Source organism: Sapajus apella, unplaced genomic scaffold, assembly GCF_009761245.1.
Source record: "Sapajus apella isolate SASKATOON/1434 unplaced genomic scaffold, GSC_monkey_1.0 scaffold124, whole genome shotgun sequence".
Classification (NCBI taxonomy): Eukaryota; Metazoa; Chordata; class Mammalia; order Primates; family Cebidae; genus Sapajus; species Sapajus apella.
The window spans coordinates 3,468,891-3,496,421 of NW_022437064.1; the positions used below are offsets into that span (position 1 = coordinate 3,468,891).

Consider the following 27,531-nt stretch of genomic DNA (forward strand, 5'->3'; position numbering starts at 1 on the left):
CGTTCTCTACTGGGTGGGCAGAGCCTTGGCTCAGCAGCCCAGTAGACAATTGGGAAATAGCAAAACACTAACATTCAGGGCACCACAGTCATCACTGTTAAGTAAATGATTACATTTCACAGAGGCAGCTGTGATTTGTTAAACCTCACAGTGCTAAAGTGCCTGTGTCCACAGCTTAGTACCCTAGACCAACTCACTTTACTGTGGCATCAGCATCTTTACAGAGTGGTTTCCCCAAGGCTGATGCTACCACCTACCATGTACCACCCACCATTTTAGTTTTGATTCCTTTCTTCCTTTTTAGTAACATAACAGTAAAGAGGCCAGTCCAGAGTTTTATGAAAATTGGGGTTATAGCATGTTTTCAAGCTCACAGGTCCTTAAGAGGTTCTGGCTGCTGATATTCTCAGTGGCCCACTTTCCAAAAGGGTCTGGGCTCCCATCTAGAGAACCTGGCCTGCCCTACATTGCTGCAGAGGCTCTGCTGTGTATGTGTCTAGGCTCAGAAAGTGGCAGGAATGAGAAATACAGCGTTGGAAGCAATGAAAGACAAAAGGAATTCATTATGATTTCTACATATTTATTTTATCACATTTCATTTTCAAATTACAACCAATAGTGGGCTAGCTAAACTCTTCATTTCACATGTGTGTGTTAAGTGGAAAATGAGCACCTGTTATTTGTTTTGGGTTTATCACCATTTCTGTTTATTAATAAATATTTGTGAATGTTCAACATGGCTCTTTTAATTCATACAAATAAAGATGTTCTTTTCTTGATTTCATATTTTGGAAATCCAGATCCACAGTTTCTTGAAGCAATGTTCTCTTAGTCATCCTGGCTATTGTGCAGATTACAGTTAAATGAACCAGAACTCTCACCCCCAAAAAGGTGAGGCAGAGATAAAATGATTAATATATGAGGATGTCCCTTACAGGACAGTGTACCACATTACAGTCTCAGAAAGACACAGCAAAAGAAAAATCAAATGGAGTTTCTGAAATTAATTTTTCTGATTCTTCTGTGCTGTCTAATATTTTTGTAGGGTTGGAGGTAGAGATCTGAATGTCTTTGGAGTAACCTCACTACATGGTCAGCAGAAAGATGAGATGTTAATTCTATGTGCCTTCTATCTTAAGGCTTAATAAAACTAACAATAACAGAAACATAAATATTAACTCTTGAAGTTGGCTAACAAAAGTGTTTCAAAAGTCTTATCCCTTCTCCCTGGGCCCTCAACTCCAAAAAGGAAGAAAAAAAATGGTTTGTTTCTTTATTTTATTTTATTTTATTTTCTGATTAGGCAACCTGTTTGGTTTTCCTGTCATGCTTAAGGAAGCCCTACCAAGGGCATCATATATATTGATCCAAAAACTGTTGAAACAAAATTGGGTTCTTCTTGTGTCATTTTGTTTTTGTTCTTAACAAACACTAGTTTCCTCTTAGAGAATAACGATTCTCACTGTACCAAATGGGATTTGAGAGGTATAAGAAAACTAAGAACGTTGTTGAAAGTGTCACATGATGACTCAAAATGACACTGTGGGTAGCATACTGCATATACCCAAATTTGATCAAACTGCAGTTTTTTGTAGCTTTTTACAAAAATCTTAAATACAGGTAAACATGTAAACGCTGTGCTCTCAGAGAGCAAGTACTTAGTCATGTCACATCGTATCCCTTTCGGGGAGACAAATTCAAGTAAAATATTACAGGCCAGTTTCAAAACCATCCGCTGGAAGTACTATCTGGCTGAGGGGCAAACACCACTTTGCACATGTCCGAGTTCTCTTGATGGAGTGGGAATTCACATCCTGATAACAGGCTTTCCTTTCTTCTCTGAGAGACATAACCTCTGCCTGTGGACAGCCTTTCATACTTTTTCTCAAATTGCCTGTACAACAAGAGCAACAATAACAAAATTACGCACACAGTTAAGTCACCCTACACCTCTCCAGCCAAGTTACTCAGTGTATACTTGAAGTTTCTGTTTCAAAGCAATTTGAGAAACGATATAAGTGTCAGAGGCTACTCCATGAATGGGTGATTTTCTTCTCATTTCTTTTTATATTAACAGAAACACTTCAAATGCCTGGGATATGGGGGCCCTGCCAGACATTTTTCTAGAATGAAAGACTAAATTCCTTTCAGCTTTTTGGAAATACTGCAAAGCTTTGCAGGCCATGCTGTATCTCACTCTTCATTCCAGAAGCCCCACCTGGGAGAACTCTCCTTTTGAGTAACAAGCAAGTCCAACTGGATTTAAGCAGAGAATGCCGACAGAGAAACATTCCAAGAGCTCTGGCCCAAGTGAAATGTGGAACCAAACCAATTAGTCATGTGGGTGGGTTGATGGTCGCTGCATTTCAACCATTAGAACGTTGTTGTTTTTTTTTTAAATGCATTTGTGGAGGTTTATTCTAGATATGCGTTAATGTAAGCTAGTGACAGCTTAATAGTTTAAGTATAATGCACAATCTTTCATTCTGTGAAAATGAAATCTACTCATATTTTCATTTATATCATTGATGTAATAGATGTATTTTTTAATATGAATCATGAAATGTCAGTAAAATAATGAAGGTACTCAATTCTGGCCTACATATCAAAGGAGATGATGTAAGATGTGGCTTGCTGCTTTAAGTATAGAAATGATCCTTATGGTTAGTGTATGTCAACTACTATGAAAGAGACAGTGCTACTTAGACCCAAAGCATTCTAGCTGTATGTGATGGTACTGTTACAAATAATGGTTACAAAATTCAAATAACACAGCATCAATGGAAATTAGGATCTAGGGCTGAAGAGAATTTTGAAAAGTTACATGGAAATTATATCTTTGTATTTTAAAACACTAAAAATTCTACCAAAAGCATTATTTAAAAAAAAATTCAAAATCCCAAACTCTGAAACTTGAGCCAAAACCTAAACAGGGTCAAGTTGCTCTTATACTGAAAATACTTAAGAACTGTGAATTCATTTTGGCCCTTAAAGATGGTAAATGGATTGCCAGGTGTTTTACTTGAACTCTTCTGTCCAGCAGTTCATTGTGAAGATACCAGGCAGTAAATGTGCATCTGATTTTTTTTAAATGAAACTATGTGGCAACTCCTTTGGTAAATCATAGCCCTTTCCTTCCTTGATAAACTATTTCTGGATTAGAATATGATACTATCTCCAGAATCAAGTGAACTAGTCATTCGATTCTTTTTGGTATCCCAGGAACTGACATTTTTGGAGGAGATGCTTATCAATTATTCTTCTACTCATTTAAAGAAAATTCATCTTTCACTGGGTTTCTACTGTTTCCTTTTAATTCTGAAACTGAACATCCTAAACTGAATGCAAGTTCCTAGTGCACCCAAGATGGTGCTGGAACATGATTTGAACGCTGCATCTTACCTGAATGGAGCTTCATCCTTGTCCATCTGCATGCAAACTAAGAATGGGTACTGAGAAAACTGTACTGTGGAGATAAACTCCAGGCCTGCTTCTGTTTCTGTACTGGTTTCCAGGCCAGCTTTCACAAAAGAGGAGTCCACTGTGATGTCACTAGTTATTACCACAGTCACCCTAAAGATTTGAGAAAAAAAGAAAAAAAACTGTTCATATTATATTTAATGGAGTTGGATCAACCGCTATAATTTTATAGGGTCTGATCTTAGGATGCCAGTGACTGGAAGGAAACACTTAAGAGATTCAGAGGTGACCTAGATGTGCTTAGAGTGCTGCTGGTAACCAGGGCCTGATTAGTCTCAGATATCAGGCAGGGAAGGTTTGCCCTTCCTTCCACTGAGCTCTCCCCTGCTTCCAATTGCAAACGTGGGGAGTGTCTTTAAGGTACTACCTTGTTTTGTTTGGGCATAACAAAGACCAAAATTAAAACATTCTCGGAACCCAGTCCTCTCAGGAGGTCAGAAATACCCAAGTTATATTAAAATGGAGTGAAAACTCACCAAGAAGACAATTGATGTTCATAGTTTTTTGTTAACTACCTCTCTGTTGGCTTCTAGGCAGATATTTTAATTCTATTTCATTACTTTCTTCAAAGAGTCTCTCTAAAGGCATAAGCCCTTGGTTGCCAAGATATTTGAAAAAACATTGTGTTACAAAAAAATAATTCTTACAGTGAGGCATGTATACATAAGGTCCCAGGAGGAATAAATACGGTGGGTCCTTTAATGATGCTCTAGGTAACCAGATAAGCAGATTGCATTGGCTGGGGAATATGTTCTGGATAATAATGAAGAGGATAAATAATTTCAATAGAAGGCTTACCTCTACTCTAATTGAATTATGGACTTTAAATCAAATTGCGAGAAATTTCCACAATTAAGTTAGAGTTCCGTGCCCATGCTTTTTTGACAGGGGTATTAATTTTTGCTGTGCAAAATAAAATCCCGGCTGCTGTTATGATCAGTATAAAAGTAGATCAGAGGTTGTTTTAATCCCTGAATCACTTAGAGTACTTTCTGATGTCCTATATTCAACAAAGGCTTAAAAGATATTTTTTCAAATGAACAAGTGGAAATGGAAGATAGATTGGTTACAATCTATATGAATAATGGTATTTTTCTTAAGAATACTAGGTCGGGGAGGGACAACATGGGGAGAAATGCCAGATGTAGGTGACGGGGGGATGGAGGCAGCAAACTACATTGCCATGTGTGTACCTATGCAACAATCCTGCATGATCTGCACACGTACCCCAGAACCTACAGTACAATTTTTTTAAAAAAGAATACTGTATACTTTTTTAAAAAATCCAAATTACTTTTGTTGTTGCTGTTGATTTCTCTTTTCGAAAAATTCAGTTCGGTTTAATTTGGAGAAACTTCTGTCTAGAACGTACTTTGGAAAGAGGTGAAAGAATGACTGATTATGTGGGAAGCCCTAAGTTACAATGCTAAAACCTTTGATGACCAGTGTCGTTTTTCATTCTGTGGTTCCTTTTAGTAACACTGTGGGTCACACTTCACATTAAATGTGCTACTGTTTGATTGTTCTCAGTTCCTTCATCTGCAGTTCAAAAATGAATCAAAAATTAGATTTTATCACTTTTCTCACTTTTGCCCCAGTGTGTTTTTAAATATCAAAAAAGGCGAAAAAAGTTGCATTTCCATTTCCTTTTTAAAAATTCTGTAACAAACAGAAGACTAATAATTTTCATCTTTACACTGGTTCAAAGACATTGTTTTATGTTCAAAGTAAAACACTTTCATTAAATCTAACAGGTAGATTAGAAAAATTAAAGGAGCTTAGAGTATTTTATTTAGAAAAAGGAATGCTGATGAAAAGACTTAAAGACTTCTAATGCTTAAAACTTAGTTTCTGCACAGATGAAATTATCTTTTTATTTTTTCCCACTGAAGAGGAAAGTTTGCTTTAAAGTAAAATTTTTTCTCTTGGTGAAACACCAAAAGAAGATGAACCATCTGATTCACAGGGCAACCTGTCTATGTATGTGTTTAAAAGCAGGGAAATTCGTGACTGAGTTGTATTAGGTACTGACATGCTCATAAGAAGCTATGGACAGAATAACTTCCCACGATCACTTCCAACTGTATCATTTAATGATTACAAAGAGAAAGCATAGATTTTTAAAAGTCAGAAGGTTAATTCTCAAAACATATCTCTGAAGTTCTCTGCATAGAGTATTATATGTAATTCATGAAAGTATAATGCATAAATGCTTACCTATTTTTCACTCGGGTTTTAGACTCACGATACCACAAGCTAAACTCCATTGCACCTGAAATATCAATAGCTAGACCACCCTGGACCTCTATATTTGCTTTTAGTCCAGATTGTAACTGAAGTTCCTAGAAGGAAAAATAAAAGTAATACATACAATTTAGTTAACCCCCTTTCCAACGGCAATTTGACGACCTGCTGTAGATAATTCCATGTGAGTTGTGTTGATGTTGGAGCCTTTCTCTAGGCTTGGAAACATGCCGTCCTAATCTTGATCACCAGAAGTAGACTCTGTTGATTTGCTAAATTAACTAGGCAATTAAAATACCAGAGTAATGAAGTACCAATTAAGAAGGGTGTTTTCCTTCAATCATTGCTACACTTTGAAAGGAACAATTGTTCTCAAAGTGTGTTCCTTTGAGGAACATCATCAGCATCACCTGGGATGAAATACAGATTATCAGCTCCCCTTCATATCTACTAAATTAGAAACTCTGAGAATGGGGTCTAACAATCTATGTTTCAACAAGCTCTTGTATGATTCTGATGCACCTAAATTTGGAAACTTTTTTTTTTTTTTTTTTTTAAATGGGGTTTTGCTCTTGTTACCCAGGCTGGAGTGCAATGGCGCAATCTCGGCTCACCGCAACCTCCGCCTCCTGGGTTCAGGCAATTCTCCTGCCTCAGCCTCCTGAGTAGCTGGGATTACAGGCATGCGCCACCATGCCCAGCTGATTTTTTGTAGTTTTAGTAGAGACGGGGTTTCACCATGTTGACCAGGATGGTCTCGATCTCTTGACCTCGTGATCCACCCGCCTCGGCCTCCCAAAGTGCTGGGATTACAGGCGTGAGCCACTGCGCCCGGTGGAAACTTTTGAACTAAGGAAAATGAAGGCATCTCCATCAGAAATCTAGCTGTGGTTTTTGCCAAGGAAGTAAGGGGAGGAAGTTTGGACCAGGTGATCTCTTGATGTCCTTCAGCACTACTCTACTTGCTGTGTCAAATAGAGTCAACTGCATCTTAATGGAAAATAAAAGACAAGATTCAAAGTTTATAGTGGAGTGTAATTATCTGTTAGTATCTGAGGGCAACTGGTTACAGGACTACCTTCACCCAACCCTGAGTATAACAAAATCCAAGGGTGCTCAAGGCCCTTATATAAAAAGGCATAGTATTTGCATGTAACCTACACCTGTCCTCCCATACACTTTAAATCATCTCTAGATTACTTATAATATCTATTACAATGTAAATACACTGTAGCTATTATGCTGTGTTTTAAGAATTATATTAATATTTATTGTTGTGTTGCTATCTTTTATTGTTTGGGGTTTTTTTTCAAACAATTTTTATCTGAGGTTGGTTGAATTTGATGAGGAACCAGCGGTTATAGAGAGGCCAACTGTATACAAGTTCCAGGAATTGCCTACATCCAACTAGAAAAAGAAGGCAAAGCAATTTAAGCCTTAATATCCTGCTGTTTGGCATTTAAAATGACACTGAGTTAATGGTCAAGTTCAACATGAACTCAGTAGCATTTTTCAGAGGGATAATAATTATTTACAAACATAGCCCATCCTGAGCAATTTTGTGGTTGGCTGAAACCCATTGTTTTGTGCTGTTTGCCGGCATTTAGCTTTTAAGTCTTGCAGTTTTTTCATGTACAGTAGTTGAGGTGATGTTAGCAGAAAACTTTTTAGCTGGATTGGAATCGGATTGCCTGGGGACAGCATTGGAAGTGATAATGATTCTGGGAAAAAGACTCAGTATCCTTAATTTTGATATTCCTCCAAAGATCTTAAATTCCTGGCAACCAACAGGATGACTAACTTCTTTATGTAACTGCCCTACTCAGACCAAACAAGCCAAGCATTTGCCAACTATAACTGCCATGATTTCACTTTCTAGAAAGGATTGTGTTGATCTCCCTGAGTTCTCTCCACTTTCCAAAAAGAAGGTAACAGGAAATGCCAGGCCAAGGACTTCCTGAGTTGTACTAAAAAATTATGGTTGTAGCATGAAGCTACTTTCAGTCTGAAGGACACTCTTTGATGGAAGCATGAGATTCTCAGTGCCATGCTCAGGACACATTAGGAGATAGCCCTAATGGCACTTAAAGAGATTTGGTATAGAACAAAATATATGGGATGAAGGGGTTGTTTCAGGCATTATGCTAATGTGATGTACACAAACTATTCTGAGGAAACCACAATAGTCATGCTCACTTTTCACCTGTGCCTGTGAACTACAGGACCATAACATGAGAGTTCTGTACGTCCATTGCAAACATGATTGTTCCCAAATGAAAGCTATGGTGTGCCCTACCTGAGAAGTATTCCTTTCTTTGCATCTTTTTCTCTCTCCCTAATTTGAAAATTATAATCTTGGTCATCCATCCAGTCCAGCAGAGGCCTGTGATGAGGATTTTGGCCTTCCCACCAACCATATATAAAGTGGAAGGCAAAATACACTAAGTGCCATAGAAAAGGTCATTTCATGGCTGTTAGATAACATACCTTTTGTGGGGAGAGAGCATTTCCATTGCAAGGTGGGTTATGAGAAATGCCTTCGATTTCTGGGAAAATTCCACTTTTCTACACAAAGGGACAATAGAAGAATGCCTATGTGCAAAGAGGAGTTTTCTTGGATCCCCTTATAAAGATAAACCTCTGACTCCTGTAGAAAAACAAAGCACTCTTTCTTTGTTGAAAGGGGCTAAGCCACATGGCGCTAATTTTTAAGCAGTATAAAGTATGTGTAACTAACAGGTTTTGAGCACCTACTGTGTGCCCAAAGCTCTACAAAGCTTTGGTGTCTCATTTAATCCTCACCAATCTTCCATGGTAGGCATTATATTTTAAGATTGAAAGGAAAAACCAGGCTCAGAGGTTACACATGGAGCCCGAATAAATACTCCGACTGTCTCTAGGGTGAAGACTTTTTTTCTTTCTTTCTTTGAGATAAGGTCTTGCTCTGTCACCCAGGCTGGAGTGCAGTGGTGTGATCATGGGTCAAAGCAGCCTCAACTCTTGGGCTTAAGCAATCCTCCCACCCCCACCTCAGCCCCCCGAGTAGCTGGGACTGCAGGCACAGCCCACCATGCCCAGCTAATATTTTTATTTTTTGTAGATCTGGGGTTTCACCATGTTGCCCAGGCTGGTCTCAAACTTCTGAGCTAAAGGGATCCACCTGCCTTGGCCACCCAAAGTGTTGGGATTACAGGCGTGAGCCACTGTACCTGACCTGGGTGAAGACTTTTCTACTAATATTCACGGCTATCACAAACTCATAACTCTCTTTTGCCTCCTGGTACACAAGAAAGCCTGTTCTAAGAAACATTGCAAAAAAAGAGAGCATAGGTTTATGTCCTTGTTTGGCCCAGAGTATATATTTATTTGGATTTTTTCCTTATGAACTAGAGGAAAAAGATATTAGAACTTTGTATTTGTAGCAAATCTGACTGCTTTGATCCTCTTGGTCCCACAAGTGTTTCTTATAGCTCAGATGCTGACATTCTGATAACTCATCCTGTTGCATCCATTTAGGGAAATACATTCTTTAGTAGCTAAAGAGGATCCCCTTATTAAACTGACTTAATCAGACATCTTTCTCTGAAGGGTAATCCAATTAGTTGAAGAGAGAAAGTGTGAGCGAGCACAGAGTAATTCCATCTGTCCTGATGGCTGTGATGGGCCACCCACTGCCAACATTTCCTTTAGTGTCAGCACTTGACCTAGGGTGGTATGTGCCTCTGAAGCTAGGGGCATTACTGGAGTGCTCTGCAGAGCTGGGGGCCTCAGACAGCTCAATTTGTATAATAATCTCAGATCTGCCAAATACTCCAACCTGAGACACAGACATTGGGCTATGTTTAATAGCTAAGGGACAATCTTTCTCACAGAATATGCCTTGCCTTAGCTGCCCTAGCTTAGTGAATGGAAAAACTGTACAAGATAATATAGATCAGTGATTGGCAAACTATGGCCAGCAGGCAAGTCTGGCCCATTGGCTATTTTTGTAAATATAATTTTATTGGAACACAGCCATACTCATTTGTTAATGTATTGCTGATGGCTGTCTTCACTCTACAGTAACAGAACTGAGTGGCTGCAACAGAGATCATGTGGCCTGCAAAGCTTAAAATATTTACTTTCTACCCTTTACAGAACACGTTTGCTGACCCAGGTCTAGATTACTCCTCGTGGTTCTACACCCCAATTCAAATCCTCAGGCATTGTTCATGGGTAGTGAAGCACATACAGGTAGTGTTGAGCTGTCCTCTGTGTCTTAAAACGTGGACTATTTTTTCAGTATTATGCTGCCTTTTAGATGATTCTTTCATTAAAACTGGAATTGTGTGATGTAAAATTCTGAAATAATTTGACAACCTTTTTTTCATGTGTGACTTGAGGATTAAGGGATACAACAGGTACTGCTGTTTGTCCTTTCTACATTTGTATTGACAAACAATTTTGTTCAGACTGTCCGTACACCCATTGAAAAACGATGTTCGCAAGCTTCCCTTTCAGCTAGAGATAGCTGTGTAACACTGTTTTGGTCCATAACCTAGACAGGTTTCCAAAAAAGTTCTTGAAAAAAGAGTCAGACTCTGTGACCTCTTGTCCTTCCCTTCTTTCATCTTGGAATGAGGAATTGGTGCTGGAAGTGGAGCAACCATCTGATAATCAGAAGGTGACAAGCATGAGGTAAAAAGCCACAGGTAAGAATGGCTGAGCTGAGAGAAGACAGCTTGGATTCTGATGATATCTTAAGGTTTCCATATTAACCCTGGACCACCTACCTCTAAATGTTTGTTACACTATAAAAATCAAACTATTTAGTTAAGCCACTCTAAATTGTTGTTTGTGTGTTTTTGTTATATACAGCCATCCTAAGCTGATATGAGGAACAAGAAAGATAGAAAATTAAGACTGTTTAACCTCAAATAACGAAGTTTTGGAGGAGTTTTAATATACTCTAATATCTAAAGTATCTTCCAGCCCTTAAAAATCTGTGATTTCATAACCAGAACCTAACAAATAAGAGTCCTCACATTATCTGGCAAACAACAAAGCTGATAAAATCTTCAGACTATCTGTTCCAGGTGCCTCACTTTATTAGTAGGAAATTTTGGTTTAAGGCTGTTAAATAACTGCTCAAGAGCACATAGCAAGGAGGTAATGGAGGCAAAATTCAAACCTAGGCTATTATCCATTCATGTATTAAACCACAAAAGTAAACTTCACAAGTCAATCCTATCATCTGTAAATTTTTATTTCAATCTTCTTATATATTCTCAATATAATAAGTATTAGAGTACACAGTTATCACTTCGATTACCTATAAAATATTTAGCAAATATTTCATTTTTTATATTGCTATGCTTAGTGAGGCAGAAAATAAATCAAACCATTAAAGAAAAATTTTAAGCACCAAACATTCAAACTAAAGGTTATTCAGATTAACTTTCTTCTGTTTTTCAGAAAATCTAATTAGCCTGACCATCTCCATCACACAATATATTGGCCACTTAAATCTTCCTGCACTAAAGATAGTAGTATCATTTTTTGGTACAGTATTGTGAGATTTAGGGCCGCAAAAAGTTGAAAGCCATTTTGAAGAATGTGGCTCAAGAGAATGAAAGTAATCCTATACCCTACAAATAAACACACCTTTCTAAGATTTTATAAGCATGAGAATTTTGGGCAAAGAATCTTCATGAAACATGTGGCTGGTGACAGTGGTTGCTTGTGCCTCTACTAATTTGGCAGGGTCAGAATGATGCACTGTATGCATCTTCATCATCGCTGTCATTACAAATGTCATCAGCAACTTACAAGGCCACATAGTTCAGCTCCTGCCTTCAGGATAAATATCACCTAAGCCCTCGTGCCGGGAAAGCCAAGTGAGAAGACCATGCTAGCTCTACTCTGCTGTGTCCTAACTTTTCTTGTTTCTGTTAGCATCAACATTTTCTCTTTACCTCAAATTAAAGGCACTTTTTAATCATCTAATAAATGAAATTGTAACGTATCTACAGTAAAGGAGAAAGGGCAACAATACCAAGAGGGCCAAGTGCTTAGAATATGAGCTCCAAGATGGGCACGATTTTGTCTTGTATCCTCCAAGAACCAAGCATATTTAAAATGTACCTGGCATATTTTAGGGACTCAATAAATACTCACAGACTGAATGAATTACCTGAGAATGATCTATTATCAGAATAAGTCCTTTCACCACACTGATAGGGTCACCAGATGCTGACAGCATTTTGGACATCAAATCACTATATCCGTTGAAAAAAGTGACAGGTCTGAGCTGAACATCAAAGAGGATGGCTGACATGCCAGCATAGGAGTCAAGGTTCTCCTCCCCCTCATCAGGGGTGGCTGCAATTAAGGCTTCCAGTCCTTGGGCTTCAATAACCACCTGGAGAAAATCAATATAATGTTCATGACTCAAGCTCCCTGCCTGCTCTGTAAATGATGGTGAAGCTTTTCAGCTGCAGCTAGAGCTCTTCAAGGGGCCAAAACCTCAAATATTTGCAACAGCTAAAAGCAAAAAATAAGGTATAGACAGAAACCTCTATACCTGAATATAAGGTGTGTTCGTTTTTCATTTAATCTTCACAACTACTCTTTGAGGTGCATATGATTTTACCCATTTTGCAGATGAGGGAAAAAAAGGTCTCAAGTTTACTCAGCTAATAAATGTCAGAGGCAGGACCCATACCCCTTCTGTCTGATCATGAAAACCATGAGCTTTCCATTTTATGATGTCATTCTAAAGACTCTTAATCTTTCTAGGACTGTCATATACAGTGCATCAGCTATCTTGCAGAGCATCTAAAACGAGATGGAAAGGTGTTGACAGAGTCATTCTAAGGCTACTGCTAGGTGAGGACATGGTATTCTCTAAGCCACAATGCACACCATTCCATGTCAAACTTTTCTCCCTAGCCAGAAAAAAAGAAGTCAATCAACACTATGAGGGGTTCACACTCTTATTTCCACCACACACAGGAATCCTACATATTTTCTGTCCTTCATATCCAGTCCTTTAACCCCTGGGTATTTTGCATTTTAAAGTACATACCAGAAAACAGGTGGTGATTCCTCAGGATAGAAGAGCATAGTATTCTGACTATAGTACTATCAAAAGGGATAGTAATATAACATTGATATAAAATGGAGTTTGTATAGCATTGGATCATTTTAAAAACCTAAATGACTGTATTTACAAGGTTATAATTTGATGTGCATAAAAACTAAAAAGAAAGCACATGTCATTATTAGAAAGCCTTTATAGACCATCACCTCAATTTGGATAACACTAAGGGACGGAAGTCAGCCAGGTGTTGAATGCCCACACTTTATTCTTTTCTCTCCTACTAGTGTTAGAGAAATACAGATTGACTCTTTAGAGAGTCATATTCTATTATGAAGGGTTTTATTATGGGGAATCAATCTCTTCATAGAAACACCCAGAAAAGGAAAATATATTCTAGAATTAAATACTTGGGGGTGAGAAAAGGCTAAGAAATATATCTGTGAACAAAAATAAAATATTGGTACAATTTCAGTTTTGTGAATATGTGCACCTTTGAAAACAGAAATGGAGATTTGGCATGTCCAATGAATCAAATTACTTAGGTTTCAAGTTCATATTTGAAACTTTCTCTGAGTGACTATAAACCATACAGCCTCTTACACACGAGGGAATCATGGGCAAAATATGACAAAAGCTACCATTAACTTATACATTCTATAGTGTTACCAACAGTATATATGTTTTATTTTATCTCAGCCTGATTTTCTTGCATACTTTATTAAGCAAAATCCATGAGAAGTGAGTTACCTGGCTGCCGTGAAGACCAGCCTTCCCAATGTACTGAAAGACGTTGAGGTTACTTCTCCTTAGAATGCCAGAACCCGAGTAAAGAATGTCTAGGCTGTAAGTAGACGCCGAATGGGGACTACCTGATGGCACACAATAACTGTAATTTAATAGCAGTTCCAGCAACGCTAAGTTGAGGGGCACAGAAGGAGAACCTCTTTTTGGTGTACATACGTTCTATGTAGCCAGTGTAGGCAGAAGAGGATCCACTCCTGGAGAAACGGTCATAATTGTGAGCGACCATTTCCTTCAGAACTCGACGGACCATTTTGCTGCAACATATGAAAAAAAAAAGCTGCACATTCACTGTAATGACTTTCCCAAGTCAAATTTTGGAAAAACAAATCCTCAGTGGAAAAAAGAGGAAGCCAAATATTCCTCATGCCTCTCCATAAGCCGGAGTGGTGCCAGCTGGCGTGGTAGCATCAGGATTAGGGCTAGCCTCTTCATTACTCAGATATTTGAAATTTAGTTTGGTATCAAAATGACAGCAAGGCAATGGTGTCCAGCTTTGTGGTGGCTTAAGTTGACCGGTAGACACATTTCAGGCACGGCAAACACATATTCTTTGATTCGTCATGGTTTTATGGTTAAACAGTGCCTACGTTTAAAGGAAAATCGTACCAAACTGGGGAGGTTGCACAATATTTCTTTAAATATTTTTCTGCATTCTAGAATAGTCTCTCTCACTAATGACATATAACAGTGCACTTCCAATATTTCTTCTATATATGTTAAGTTTTCAAGTATAGAATCAACTCAGTAAAACCCATATAGGAACCATTGTCTTCTCTGGAGTAAGTCTTAATGCTTACCCCATGCCTCTATCTTGTCTAAGTAATTAGTGTTAAGATGTTTTCATTTCTGATTACATAACACTAATTACATAATTAATAGTAACATCACGACAACACAGCAAAACATCAAAATAATCAACTAAAGAAATATGGACCTAGGTCTGAGGTAGAAAATAATGAGGGGAGGGAATGGTATCCTGAGAGGTTTCCCCTCCAATATCGCTAGACAAGCAAAGATGAGGAAGGTCATGACAGCTGTCCTCAATTCAAAGGTTCTTCTTGTGGATGAATGATTAGATGTATTTGGCTTTGCTCCTGGAATAAAACCAGAGCCAACAGGAAGATTTCAGGTTATACAAAGACATAATGGTAAGAGTCTCTGAACAACACTGCACAAGTTCCCTCAAAGATGGCAAAGTGTGAATACCACCTGCTGGGAGACTATAGCCCTACAGAGAGATACCAAGCAAGGGAGCCTTTAGTGTTCCTCCGCACTGTAATGTTTTTGATTCTGAGACTGACCCATAATGTTGGTGATACCTTCCTCACAATTCATAGGCTGCTCTCTACCCCACTGTCTCCTCTTTCTGGTTCCCTGAAATGCTAGGGCCACAAGATAAAGGCAGCAAGTACACCCAGGATCTCCCCCACAGGGTCTCATAAAAGCAAGCAAAAAAAAAAAAAAAAAAAAAAATAGAGGGAGAAGCTAAATACATTCAACTAGAAATACATGACTGGAGAGAGACTTGTCTTCTTTTCTCACTCGCTCACCTGCTCCCTTCCTCTTTCCTGAATGTCCTGCTCTTATCTCTGTTCCACTCACACCCGTTTCTTATATGTTCCTTCAGACTTCTTAGTCCTTGTTTATCTTTCTTTCAACCTCTTAATGCTCTCTTTTTTCATTTTCTTTCTTTTTATTTTCTAGCCTCTTGATCTCTATTTTCTTTTTCTATGGTGAATGCTTAAATCTGATCTTTCCTGGGGGTAGCGTTCTATATGTAACTGAGGAAAAATGAAACTTCCTTCTCTGACCCTCTAATTCCAGGGAGAAGGCACCTTGGGGGTTCCACTTTGGATATGGGAGGAAAGACTTGGGAACTAGAAGAAAATTAATTCAGAAAGAGTAACAGAGTGATGAAGTCTACTGATTGCACTCTTTAAACTTTGAATCATCCTAAAATGTGGGGCATGCCTAAGATTTTAAACTTGAATGGGAAATTTATTTGATCTGTGATAAATGAGGCTTCAAAAATTCCTAACATTTAAAATGCTACAATGAAAAACCATTTGGTAAGAATTTCTGTTGTTTTGTTATACTATTTATTTAAAAAATCCTATTGAAAATATAGTTAGCTTTTATAACATTTAGCAATATACATTTTCCAGGCTGAACAAGACATCCCTAGTAAAAATTATACACAGAGTTCCCACTCAGGGACTCATAGAGCCAAAGTGAAGTAGTTTCATCTGGTCCACTAAATAGCCCTCTTATGGGAAATTTGGCACTGTTTGGTTTTATGCAATGTAACCCTGCAGAATTATCATATCATTATTATTAGCTACTTGTGTACCACATGAACACACAAATAAGCTTGAATACACAGAGACACATGTGCAATGTATTATACCTTGCAGGCATTTCAAAACGTAGGATGTCTTGAACAATGGAGAGCATGTATTTATTCATTTCTTGGGGAAGCTCCCCAATAGACAGCAGGATGTTCTTGACGTCCATGTACGATGGATTGTTATTTAAAATAATAGCAGCTGCAGTAGTGCGCACAGTCTTTTCGTGAACTTTATGGTTTTGGTGGTATATTCTGTTCAAGGTCTTCTTCACCTGTTAGTAAGATGTTCAAACTTAGTGCACATCTAGATTTTTAAAATGGATACTTCAGCGGAAAAGTGAGCGTTCATAAAAATATACATGTGTTACTACATTTTCCAGGTTTGTGATTTGGTGGGGGACATGTGACTAGTTCTGGCTAATGGGCCATGAACAGAATCTATGTGGGTCACTTCTAGGCTGAGTCCATTAAGAGCTGGTGTGCTTTCTCCATCTTTTTCTTCCATGACTAGTGAACTTCAGGCCACATATTTCCTTATTCACATTAGGCATAGCATGAAAAATAAACTTTTAATAAACTGCTGAGATTTTGAGGGACATTTGTTATTGCAGCATAACCTAGTGTTACCTAACTAATACAAAATTTTAAGGCTACCACATGGCAATGGGGCTCTGGAGAGAGGTAGTTATCTGAAGTGATGTTTCCTTACAATGAAGTACCTCACAATCTTCCCATTTCTCCCTTTTTTAATTAATAGACTTTTTAAAGAGCAGTTTTAGGTTCACAGCAAAATCGAGTGGAAAGTACAGAGAGTTCCCACACACCTTCTAACCCTACACACATGCAATCGCCCCTTCTAACAACAACCTGCGCCTCAGTGGTACATCTCTTACATTCAATAAACCTACCTGGCACTTCATTATTACCCAAAGTCTGTAGGTTACATTAGGATCCTTTTGTTTTCTAAACAAAATATTAACATCGAAGAAAATGTGCCAAAATAATTGTATTTCATAGACAACAAATAAATTTCATTGATTAGGACGCCTAACAATATGCAATGTGTAAGAATCTATACTAAGCATTTATAAATACTTCTTTAATTCCATTTCCCTTTATTTTTTACTAACTCCCTCAAATCTTGGCTTTGCTCTCAGATATGTAGCTATTAAATAAGTCACCCAAGAACAAACAACCAGGGAAGGGCAGAGACAGAGTTTACATGTAGGTCTGCCTTTCTCAAAAGCCTGTACCCCTAACCATTATGATTTGCAGCCACCAACTTCAACACAAAACTGGTGGGAAGGTGCTTAGCTACAAACTGGAAACACCATTCTTGGCAGATGGTTTATCTCGAGATTTATAGACATTCTCTGTCCTAACAAAAGTTTAATTTAGATGGCTTCCTGAAAAATGTAGTTGTAATGACAAACAAAGTTATACTTAAACCAGGATATTTCAGTATTGAAAAATGTAAGAGCATCTTAAAACTTATAAAAGTAAATATACTTCAAAAAAGAATTTTTCTGAAAATAAGAGAATATGCTTCAATATTTATGCTTCAGGATATAGAACGTTACCCTATGAGGATATTTAGAATGCAATTTAAGAGTTATTTTTAAGCAGGAGAGAAGACTATTTGGGGAAAATATAGAATGACTTGAGAGGAATTTGCATTTGACTCATGTTCAGATATGCTTTTTTTCCTTCTGTTCATGTTGCAAGTGTTCTTGGAGATTTTACCTCATCAGTTATGAAAGGGAGATCGTATCTCTGGAGAGTAGTGGTAGCGAGGTGGCTGATATGCTCTTCTCCTGCTTCTGCATACTTCAGAAGAAGTGGGATGCCTTCTGGAAGCAGGGCATTCTTCAGAGCCAGCAGATACATTGTAGTATCCTCTTTTTTCTCCGCTTTTTCAAGTCCTCCTAGGATTAATTTCTTGGCTTCCACTACTGCCTGAAAAATAATATACCTTAGATGTATGCATGACCATACGTTGAAGACTTGGAAAAGACTGGATTTATTCTTGGGTCCAAGAAAGCAACCTAAAGTTTTACAAAGTTTTGCATTGGTTGCTTGACTAAGGCACACAATGGAATAAAAACAAACAAGTAAAATCTGATAAAGATATTGTGCTTTTCAAAAAATACATATACTAATATATTATTAAGAATCAATGAGTATTATCAATAATGGGCATATTTAGTTTTGAACATATTTTGAATATATAAGGCCACTTTTAAATTTCATTGTGATTGATTACTCATAACAACTGCTCATTCACTGAATTTCTGAAGCAACAATTAGAACCTTAGTGTCACCATACACCTTTCCTTAAGTAAGAACTTGGGTGAGACGTCTTAGAGCTCGAACACAAGGTCTGGCTCTAAATGTTTTAAAAGTGCTTGTTTGCACTTAATTCCAAATTTAATTAATGCTGCAATACAGTTCAAAAAATATTTAAGTACCTTCTATGAGGTAGGTACTTTGCTAGGTATTTTTCAAATATGTTCTATAATCAGAAAAGGCCTTTTGTCCTAGTCTGAAAAAAACAGGGATTGAGTGTGAATTAATAGTTTAATGGGAAAGCAAATTAGAACATCTGGGTTCTGGTATTACATTTGCCACTACATATGTTTTAGAGGCTTCAGTTTCATGTTTAAAATAAAGATTCTTTGGATGACAGAGCCTAGGCTGACAATTAAAAAATAAAAATAAAGGTTTTAAGATCTAATTCATCCACAGGATTCATAACCTCTGAAATTAGGCTACGAGCACACACACACACACACACACACACACACACACACACACAGAGGGCTGGGAAGAAGGAATGGTATGGTAAGAGTAGAGGAAAGTAGTAACAAAAGGCTCCTAATAGAAGATGCTAAACAACACACTTAATCAATCAGAGAAGTGACATTTCTCAACTATCAAACTGGCAAAAAATTCAAAAGTTTGCTAACATATTTTGTAGGTGAGGCTATGGAGAAATAGGCCTTTTCAGAAATTGCTGATGAAAGCCTAAAATGGTAAAATTCCTATAGAAGATAATGTGACAAAAACCAAAAGAACTGCTTTTTGACCAGCAACTCTATCCCTGAAGCTACATCTCAACAATAGCAAAAATCTGTGCCTAAGATTATTCACTTCAGCATTATTTGTAATAGCAAAATAGTGGAAGCCACTTACATGACCATATATAGGAGATGTTAAATAAAACTTAGTCCATAGACACAATGGAGTACTAGGCAGTTGTCAAAAGGAATGAAAAATATCCTTATGGAGGGAATATTTTCATGATATATTCTTAAGTGGAAAATGTAACATACAAAAAGAGTATGTATAGAATGATATATTTTGTGCAAAAAAGTATGTAAGTGTGTGAACATCTGTTTACTGTTGCAAAAATAAACAGAGAGAGAAAAAAAATTTTAAACCAGTGATTTTGTTTACCTAGCGGAAGTAGGTGAGATTGGGGGAAAAGGATAGAGAAGCAAATGAGACCTCTTTGATAATACTTTTAAAACACAGTTTTGTCTTTTAAAGCACATTACTGCTTCACATATTCAAGAAGTAAAATTCAACCAACAGGATAAAAAACTATCAAAATTTAATTTAACCAGAAACAAATGAGGCTAAATGCCCATCAACTTGACAATACGGCTAAACAGAAGAGAGAAAAAAAGAATTATTCTAAGCAACTTTTGAGCATAGAACCTTGTGTACATGTGACGAAATATATTCTAAGGACAAAAAGAGCTATAAGAAAGTCTTGATTGGGCACTTGTCTGGCTGCCATTCAAACTATCATAGGACAGTAGCTTTCATGCTAGTAAGTGCTGGAAGGCTATAGAACTACAGAGAATGGCAGGTACCTTTTGGACAGTATACATATAGTGTCCCCAGTAGCTACCTTAAACTTGTGCTTATTTAATAGGATGCATACTTTTCTTTCTTTCCTTTTGTATATCTTTGATTTGGGCAAAAAGTAAATGAGTGTTCCACAGCAGAAAATTCAAAAGAAAAATTGAACTTTTACTACAGTTGTTTTGTAGTAAACTCACTATAGCCAAATCTCATCATCCTCAAAGATGAAAAAAAAGTTTGCTCAAAAACATTCACAAAATTGAATGCCCGTGATAGCAGATGGTTGCAGCTACCTTCAAGGCAATTTTAAAGCTGTGATGAGAACCAGATTGTCCATTATAATAAGAACTTTGAATATGATCCTTTTCTCTGTTTCTTTATGCTACATGACTTTCCTAAGTAACCTCATTCTCTTTCAAGGTTTCAGTCACTCTCTATTTCTGACCCTAACGTCTCTCCCGAGCTGCAGGTGAATGTGGATATCTCAACCTGGTGGACAACTGAACCTGGTGTTGGACAACTGAACCTGATGACCCAAAGGATTTCAAACTTAACCTGGCCAAAACAAACTAATAGCTCTGCTCTCCTCCCACCCCCAAGCCAGGCTGTATAAACCGTACTTCAGTGGTTGGCATCACCATACACCTGATATCCTCACCTAAAAGCTTTAGAGTCACCTGGATTCTTATGTCTTTCTAATTTCCCACATATTTTCGGTCACTAAATAAAATGGTCCTTGAGTCTATCTCTTCTCACTCACCTGCCCCTACATTAATTCAGACCTTTACTAATTCTTGCCTAGGTTATTGCAAATGCTTCCAGTCAGATCTCACTAACACTAATCCAGTAAACAATCAGTCCACACAACATCTTGCTTCTTTCTTAATAAAACATCTGCCATTCACCTGCCTAAAGACTTCACTGGTCTCTTCCTTCCGTGGAATGAAGGCCACACTCCTTAACTTGTTATTAATAAAGATCCAGCTCACCTCCCATTTCTCTCCCCATCTTTCCTGTGTCTCCACCCTCACTTGTCTGTCCCAGAAACATATATATTTTATGTTTCAGCCCCACAGAATTTCTCACTGTTCCCAAGCATACCAGGCTCATTTTGACTTTGGGCCTTTTCATACATTGTTGTATGACTCCTAGAATGTCCTTCATTCCATACTTTGACCTCTTCACTTAAAAACCTCTTCTAGACTAAATGCAAAAATTGTTATTTTGGTGAAAATGTCTCAGCACACTCAAACACAAAATGTTGCTGCATCTTCTGTATTGTCTGAACACTTTGTTTATATTAAGTTTATATTTGATATTTGTTTATATTTGATAAACAGACTAGGAGTTCTTTGAGGATGGTAGAATATTTTATTCATCTTTTTATCTGAGGATTAGCAAAGAGTAGATGCTCATTAAATACTGCTGAATGGAACTTTTGATATGTGGGTTTTACCTAGGCTAAGATATCTAATACACAAATAGCTGAAGTAAATCAGCTACTCAAATAATTACAGAAATTGAAAAATATAAGAAGTCATGGTTCCCTAGTATAAAAATAATAAATTTGATTTCTGCCAGAACTTAGTAAGTTAATACTCAAACCTTTTCAATACTACTGTTTTTTAGTGATCTTTTTCATACTTAATGTACATTCTAGTTTTGGTTTGCCTCTTTTGGAACCATTTGGTTTCAAGAACATTTCCCTGTTATTTTTAATAGCAAGCACTTAGTAAGCAAAATAATATATAATGCTGTCTGAAGTAGAAAAAATGCTGACTGGACACTGGCTGTATAACGTAGACAGAAAAAAAGACTGTTTTTTAAAAATATATTTAGCATCATTATTTGCATTATAGAAAGATGAGCTGTATTAGACATTAATCTATTCCGGTTTTCCGTATTTAATTATACTTAAAAAGTGTTTTTGCTTTTTTCTTTTTAGTAAGAAAGATGTGAAAATTGACAGTCCACTGAGGTAAGTGGAAAAGCTTTAGGTAAATGAAATTGAAAATAAGATATAAAACTCTCTGTAACTAAATTCCTACTATCAAAACTTGAAACTGCAAACCACACTTACTATAAACAAAGTTCTGCTCTAGGAGATAGCCTTAGAATCTAATATTTTTTTCTGAAACAGGAAGTATATCATACACACCATTTAAAACTGAGTACATAGTGGGCACTCAATAAAGTATATGGGTAGGGAGATTATGGTACTATTCACTTTTTAGCAAGTCTTATATTAAGTATTATCTATGTACCAGGAACTGGTAAGCAAAAATGGAGATTCATTTCTTCGTGGAACTTACATTCTAGTGATATAGAAATATATAATAAACAACTGAATTGTAACGTGTCAGATGTCAAAAATTGCTATGCAAATAAGGTAAGTAGAATAAAGAGAATTAGGAGTGCCAATAGCAGTCAGCATGGTGAGTATCAAATAGGACGATGGTGTAGAATGATATAATACATGAGATTGGATTTGCACTTACTTTGAGTTTGCAGCCTTCATTCTGACACAACTTTCTGACAAGCGCCCCAATGATGATCATAACAGTTTCTCTGATGTCACTGCTCCCAATTGAACCTTTGAACTTACTCTATTAACCAAACAGAGATAAAATAGGTTACCAAGACATTTAAATATTTCCAAGAAACACTTTTAGTTAAATAAAAAAGTAACCGATACATATTTGAGAAGGTATTTTTATGTTTCTAGATTGTAAACTCAAAATTTTGCTTCTGAGACACTTACACTTTTGCTATCTAGCTTTGAACTGAATAGTTAATCTCCTTTTCAGGGATTTTTAAACCTGCGGTATAGGGAATTCTTAACCCTGGGGGTTTATGGATTGGATTCATTGGGTCAGTGAACAACAACAAAAAAAGAGATTGTAAAATTTTATGTATGAGTAAAAAGGGGATTCATCACTTTTATCAGATTCTCCATGGGTACATTTTCCAAAAAGATTATGAAGTATTCCACTAGACAATAGGTAGACAAGTGCACTTAAAAAGAAAACAATCTTGGACCCAAGAGAAGTCTAATTTTTGTTTTCAACATTAATCTTTAACAGCAGAAGAATTGTATCTCTTCAATGCAAACTTATTAAATATGAGAATTTTTGAAATTAAAACAAATCTTTTAAAATTGATTACTGAAGCATAACCTAGACGTCTCCCTGCTGAAATTCTGTCATATGCTATATAACATGATAGGTGAACATAATCTTTAAATTTCCATTTAGTTTATACTATTTAGTGAAATTGCAAAGAAGGCACTAAGTGAAATAACTTATTGTACCGTTAATAATTAATGGATAGAAAATAACCCAATTTGCATATGAATACTCAGAAGTCTCTAGTTGATAGCCTTCATTCTGTTCTAAGAAACCTTTAATTACTGTTTATATTCTTAAGAAATTTTATAGGAGCTAAAGGTCTTTATTTTCCCAGTGTCTATTTGACTTACAATGAGGGCTCGCAGGAGTTCTTCACTGGGATGAGAGGCAAATCCACAGGCATAGAGAAACCTCTCCTGGAGAATAATGCTACTGTCACTTTTGAAATCCAAAAAGTCCAAAATGGCTTCTAATGAGTCCGAGGTCTGAGCAGACGTGACAGCGTCTACCAGCTGAGGTCTATTTTAAAAAGGCATAATCATGGATATCAATGTTTAGGGTAAAGAACACTTAAAAATCTCTACCACTTCCAGACTCTCTATTGGTTTGAGTTTCCTCAAGAAGAAATTTTTTTTAATTTAAACAAATGAAAAAATGATTAAGACTCTCTCAAAAAGACCCCTTCCCATTTTAATTTTCTCCCTTAATGCCTTTCTCTCTCACTTGAACAATGTATACTCAGAATATACAAACTAATTTTATCATATAAACTAAGCCAAGTATAATTTGAAGATTTGTAAATAAAAATTACATAAATACAATTCTAAATTAAGTTCAAATTCTTTCCTGTATAAGTAATACATAAAAGCTATGGGTCCCAAAATTTATTCTCTTTCTTTAATTAGCTTTGCAAACGCATATTTCACAAGCGCCTAATTGAACTAAAGTAGCATTGTTTGATGGAAAGATAAAAACTCCTTTTAACCTTATATGCAAGGGGAAAGGCTTTGCTCTGTTTAAAAATAAAAAATATCATGGCATAGTTCTATGTTCAACCACAATGAATATGTGTGAGCAGAATGGAAAATTCTAATTACATAATCTAGTCATCAAAAATTTTTGGTTTTTTGAGCCTGGGAGGGTAACATTTCTGAAAGTAATTGTCATACTAATGAACACATGCATGTAAATATTACATACTACATCTATATAAACACACCAGACATGTGACATGTGCTTAGTAGTTTATACTTTTAAAAAATAATATACTTGTACTATTTTGACCCTAACAAAAACCTAATGAATTAAGCTTAGACTAGAAGACTTAATACTTACTGAGTTTATATTGCGTAAGCACTGTACTAAAAATTTTAGGTGTGTGAGCTCTCTTTAAGCTCTTCAGCTGTAAAATATAACTTAAGTAGTATTTACCTCAGGATTGTTAGGAGGATTAAATTATGTTATCTATGTAAAACATTCAGAAGAGTGCTTGACATAAAGTAAGTGATTGATAAATATTAGCTGTTATTAATACTATGCCTCATTTAATCCACCGAACATCCCTGTCAGTTTAATATTAATATTCCCCTTTACATGCTAGGAAATAGACTCAGATATACCTAGTCATTTGTTCAAGGACACATAGCTGGTAAATAGCATTGCTTGGATTGAAACCTAGGTTTTTCTGACTCTGGAGTCCATGGTTTCTTAATTACATTGGTGTTTCTCAAAGCTTTTTCCATGTAACACTAGTCCTACAAAATGCTTTAAGAAAAGAGATTATCAAGGCCATATATTTTAGAAAATATACAAGAAAACTTATCAGAATATTGTCTGATTAAAGATACTAAAAATTTCTGTAACAGAGAGACATTAACTTGGTTTCATCCAGAGGTTTGCCAACTGAGTTGCTCACAGAATCTTTTCCTTTTTGCATACCTGTTAACTTCCTACAAATTAAAGGATACAAAATATAGGCTCTTTGGAAAATGTTACATTCCACCACCCTGCCTCTCACAATCCTGAAATAAATAGAATTATTATGCCAATTTTACAGATGTTGAAAGTGAGGCTCAGAGAAACTAAATATAAAAGACTTCCTTGGCCAGGTGCAGTGGCTTACGCCTGAATCCCAGCATTTTGGGAGGCCAAGGCGGGTAGATCACCTGAAGTTGGGAGTTCAAGACCAGCCCGACCAACATGGAAAAACCACGTCTCTACTAAAAACACAAAATTAGCTGGGCGTGGTGACGCACGCCTGTAATCTCAGCTACTCAGGAAGCTGAGGCAGGAGAATCGCTTAAACCTGGAAGGCAGAGGTTACGGGGAGCCAAGATAGTGCCATTGCACTCCAGCCTGGGCAACAAGGGCAAAACTCAGTCTCAAAAAAAAAAAAAAAAAAAGACTTCCTTAAAGGATATACTGCTATTGGGAGGTCAGAATTTAAACTAGATTTTCTGATTTTAGTTAATCCTAGTATCCTTTCTATTACGCTATATCATACATGTGTTGCATGTTATATGATTCAATATTGTATAAATAATCTGATTTAGAAAATACATTACACAGTCCTCCAAATTATTGCTGCCTTAAGATTTTTAGGATATAGATAATGCTGAGATTTAGTATAATCTCTATGCTAAATAACTACCTAATTATTCCACTTTAATTTTCAGTAAATTTGGCTTTAATGTTAAGACAATGCCTATGTACTTTCAGAGTAGTGAAGTATTTGAAGAATCTTAAACATGTAAAAAATAAGACAAGTCCCTCTACCAATACATTTTAACATGCTGTAATTAAAACAGAGCCTGAGAATTTATTATTTTGATTATTTTTCAGTTTCTGAATTTTGAAAAGAATAACCAACTTTGATTAGTCATTTGGAATTCCTATCAATTTTTTAATGTCCTCAAGGCAAGTAAATAAATGCAGTTGAGTATAAACACATTTTTCAGAAAAAAGCTGCAATTTTCCTCCTGTTGGGGAATTCTGTCCTTTGAACTCAGTGACTGCTACTGCTGTGTGTGTGGGGGTAACTTAGCTAATTTCCACTTTTGATTATGTTAATGACTGTTTTTCACTGTTTGTTAAATTAATTGGGCCTTATTCTATATCATCAATTAAGATAATTGGTATCATAAGCTCAATTTGTATATATATATACAAATTCTGTGTTACAAAATAAAAATACATTGTATTTAGAAACAAATGCAATGTCTTTGGGAAAGAATTAAGTCAACTCTGTTTATTACACATGTAAAATGGATCACAGTTTTACCAAATATTAAATAATGTATGGATTTATTTTCTCCAGATTCTTTTCACTATTTGCCTCAGTTCTCAATTTTTTACAGAAAATATAGTTTCAACTGGCTCTTTAGTGAAATCACATTTTCAGCTGAAGAAGTCAAACCTTTTTTGTTGTTGCTTTTAAAATCAACTCAAATCTGCTCAGGTGTCAATTAACAGCATGAGGAGCACAATTTCAAAAACAGCGAGGCAGCACATGCCCCACGGTGTCACTACCAAGCCCTGCCTTCACCTCTCTATGTACCAATCTAGTCCTGATTTAAACTCATAAACACATTAACATGTTCATTCCAAATCCCTGCTGAAAATCTGCTATTGTATTTCCGGTCAAGTGACCATTAAATTACTGCACGGTGGCATAACTGTTCGATGAAAACGTAGTACAACAAAATAATTGTTTTGGAGGTGGTGCAGTTGGTTTAAAAAGGATCTTTCTTGCTTCGCAAAACCAACAACCCAGAAACGTTTCTGACAGACAACCCCACACAAATGTTGGGGAGCTTACAATACTTCCTTGTTTTCCGTCTTCAGGATTTGAAGGATCTCTTCCTGCTTCGCAGTCCTGAGGTGCTGAACAAAGGCGAGGAAGTTTTTGACAGCCTCAGCCTTGGAGAGGTTGTCAGGCTGCAGGTATTTCCTGGTGGACTGCCAGTGCTCCAACAGCTGCAAAACATAGCTGCATGCTCATACCCCACTCATAACTGTGAATGTCCACGTTTACAAAGGGTGTTCTCCAAAGAATAAAATGTCCCTTGTGTCTGAAGCAAAAGCAGCTTTTTGTAATTTACTTCAAGATACCTGATAGTTGCCTACCCATATCACACCCCTGGGACTTCCATTTACTTTGTGTACCATTCCTCTGCAGGAGGACCATTTTTGTCTATTCATATTTAGATGAAGAGGCTGGGGCAATAATTAACTGGTTTCTGGCTATATAGGTCATTTCATGGCTACACCAAGGGAATTGTATCTGAGGCCGGGCTTTGACTATCATAGTGCAATTTAAATTGTGTAGAATTTTAATTAACAGCAAAATATTCCAGAGATAAAATAATTAGAACTGCTGAAGAATTGCATCAGATTTCTCATTTACCTACACCTCACTGAAAGTCAGTTTTTCTGTGAGCTCCCTATTCCATCTCTTTATTGTTTTAGTTGTATGAAATTCAATGTTTTGCTACTGCTAAGGTCTAAATTATTCATTGCTTATGTCTATGTTTTGTAGAGTAGCATTTAGATAAAGGTAATTCTTACACACTCTAAGT

At 36.7% G+C, this 27,531-nt stretch overlaps 1 protein-coding gene across 2 annotated transcripts in view; it reads right to left on the bottom strand.

The window, feature by feature from the left end:
• Window positions 1–563: 563 nt before the first annotated feature.
• The window catches only part of MTTP (microsomal triglyceride transfer protein), a 48,242-nt gene continuing 21,274 nt past the window's right edge, over window positions 564–27,531 (bottom strand). The window contains exons 8-18 of one of the 2 annotated variants that reach the window (XM_032261538.1): window positions 26,772–26,929; window positions 23,305–23,473; window positions 22,325–22,432; window positions 17,700–17,912; window positions 16,017–16,228; window positions 13,766–13,863; window positions 13,553–13,674; window positions 11,897–12,124; window positions 5,698–5,822; window positions 3,403–3,573; window positions 564–1,894 (exon numbers count right to left, since the gene is read on the bottom strand). In XM_032261538.1, coding sequence (XP_032117429.1) covers window positions 1,723–1,894; window positions 3,403–3,573; window positions 5,698–5,822; window positions 11,897–12,124; window positions 13,553–13,674; window positions 13,766–13,863; window positions 16,017–16,228; window positions 17,700–17,912; window positions 22,325–22,432; window positions 23,305–23,473; window positions 26,772–26,929 — 1,776 coding nt within the window. In that variant the 3' untranslated portion in view covers window positions 564–1,722. The remainder of the gene's footprint in view (window positions 1,895–3,402; window positions 3,574–5,697; window positions 5,823–11,896; window positions 12,125–13,552; window positions 13,675–13,765; window positions 13,864–16,016; window positions 16,229–17,699; window positions 17,913–22,324; window positions 22,433–23,304; window positions 23,474–26,771; window positions 26,930–27,531) is intronic. The other variant, XM_032261539.1, reaches the window with a different exon arrangement.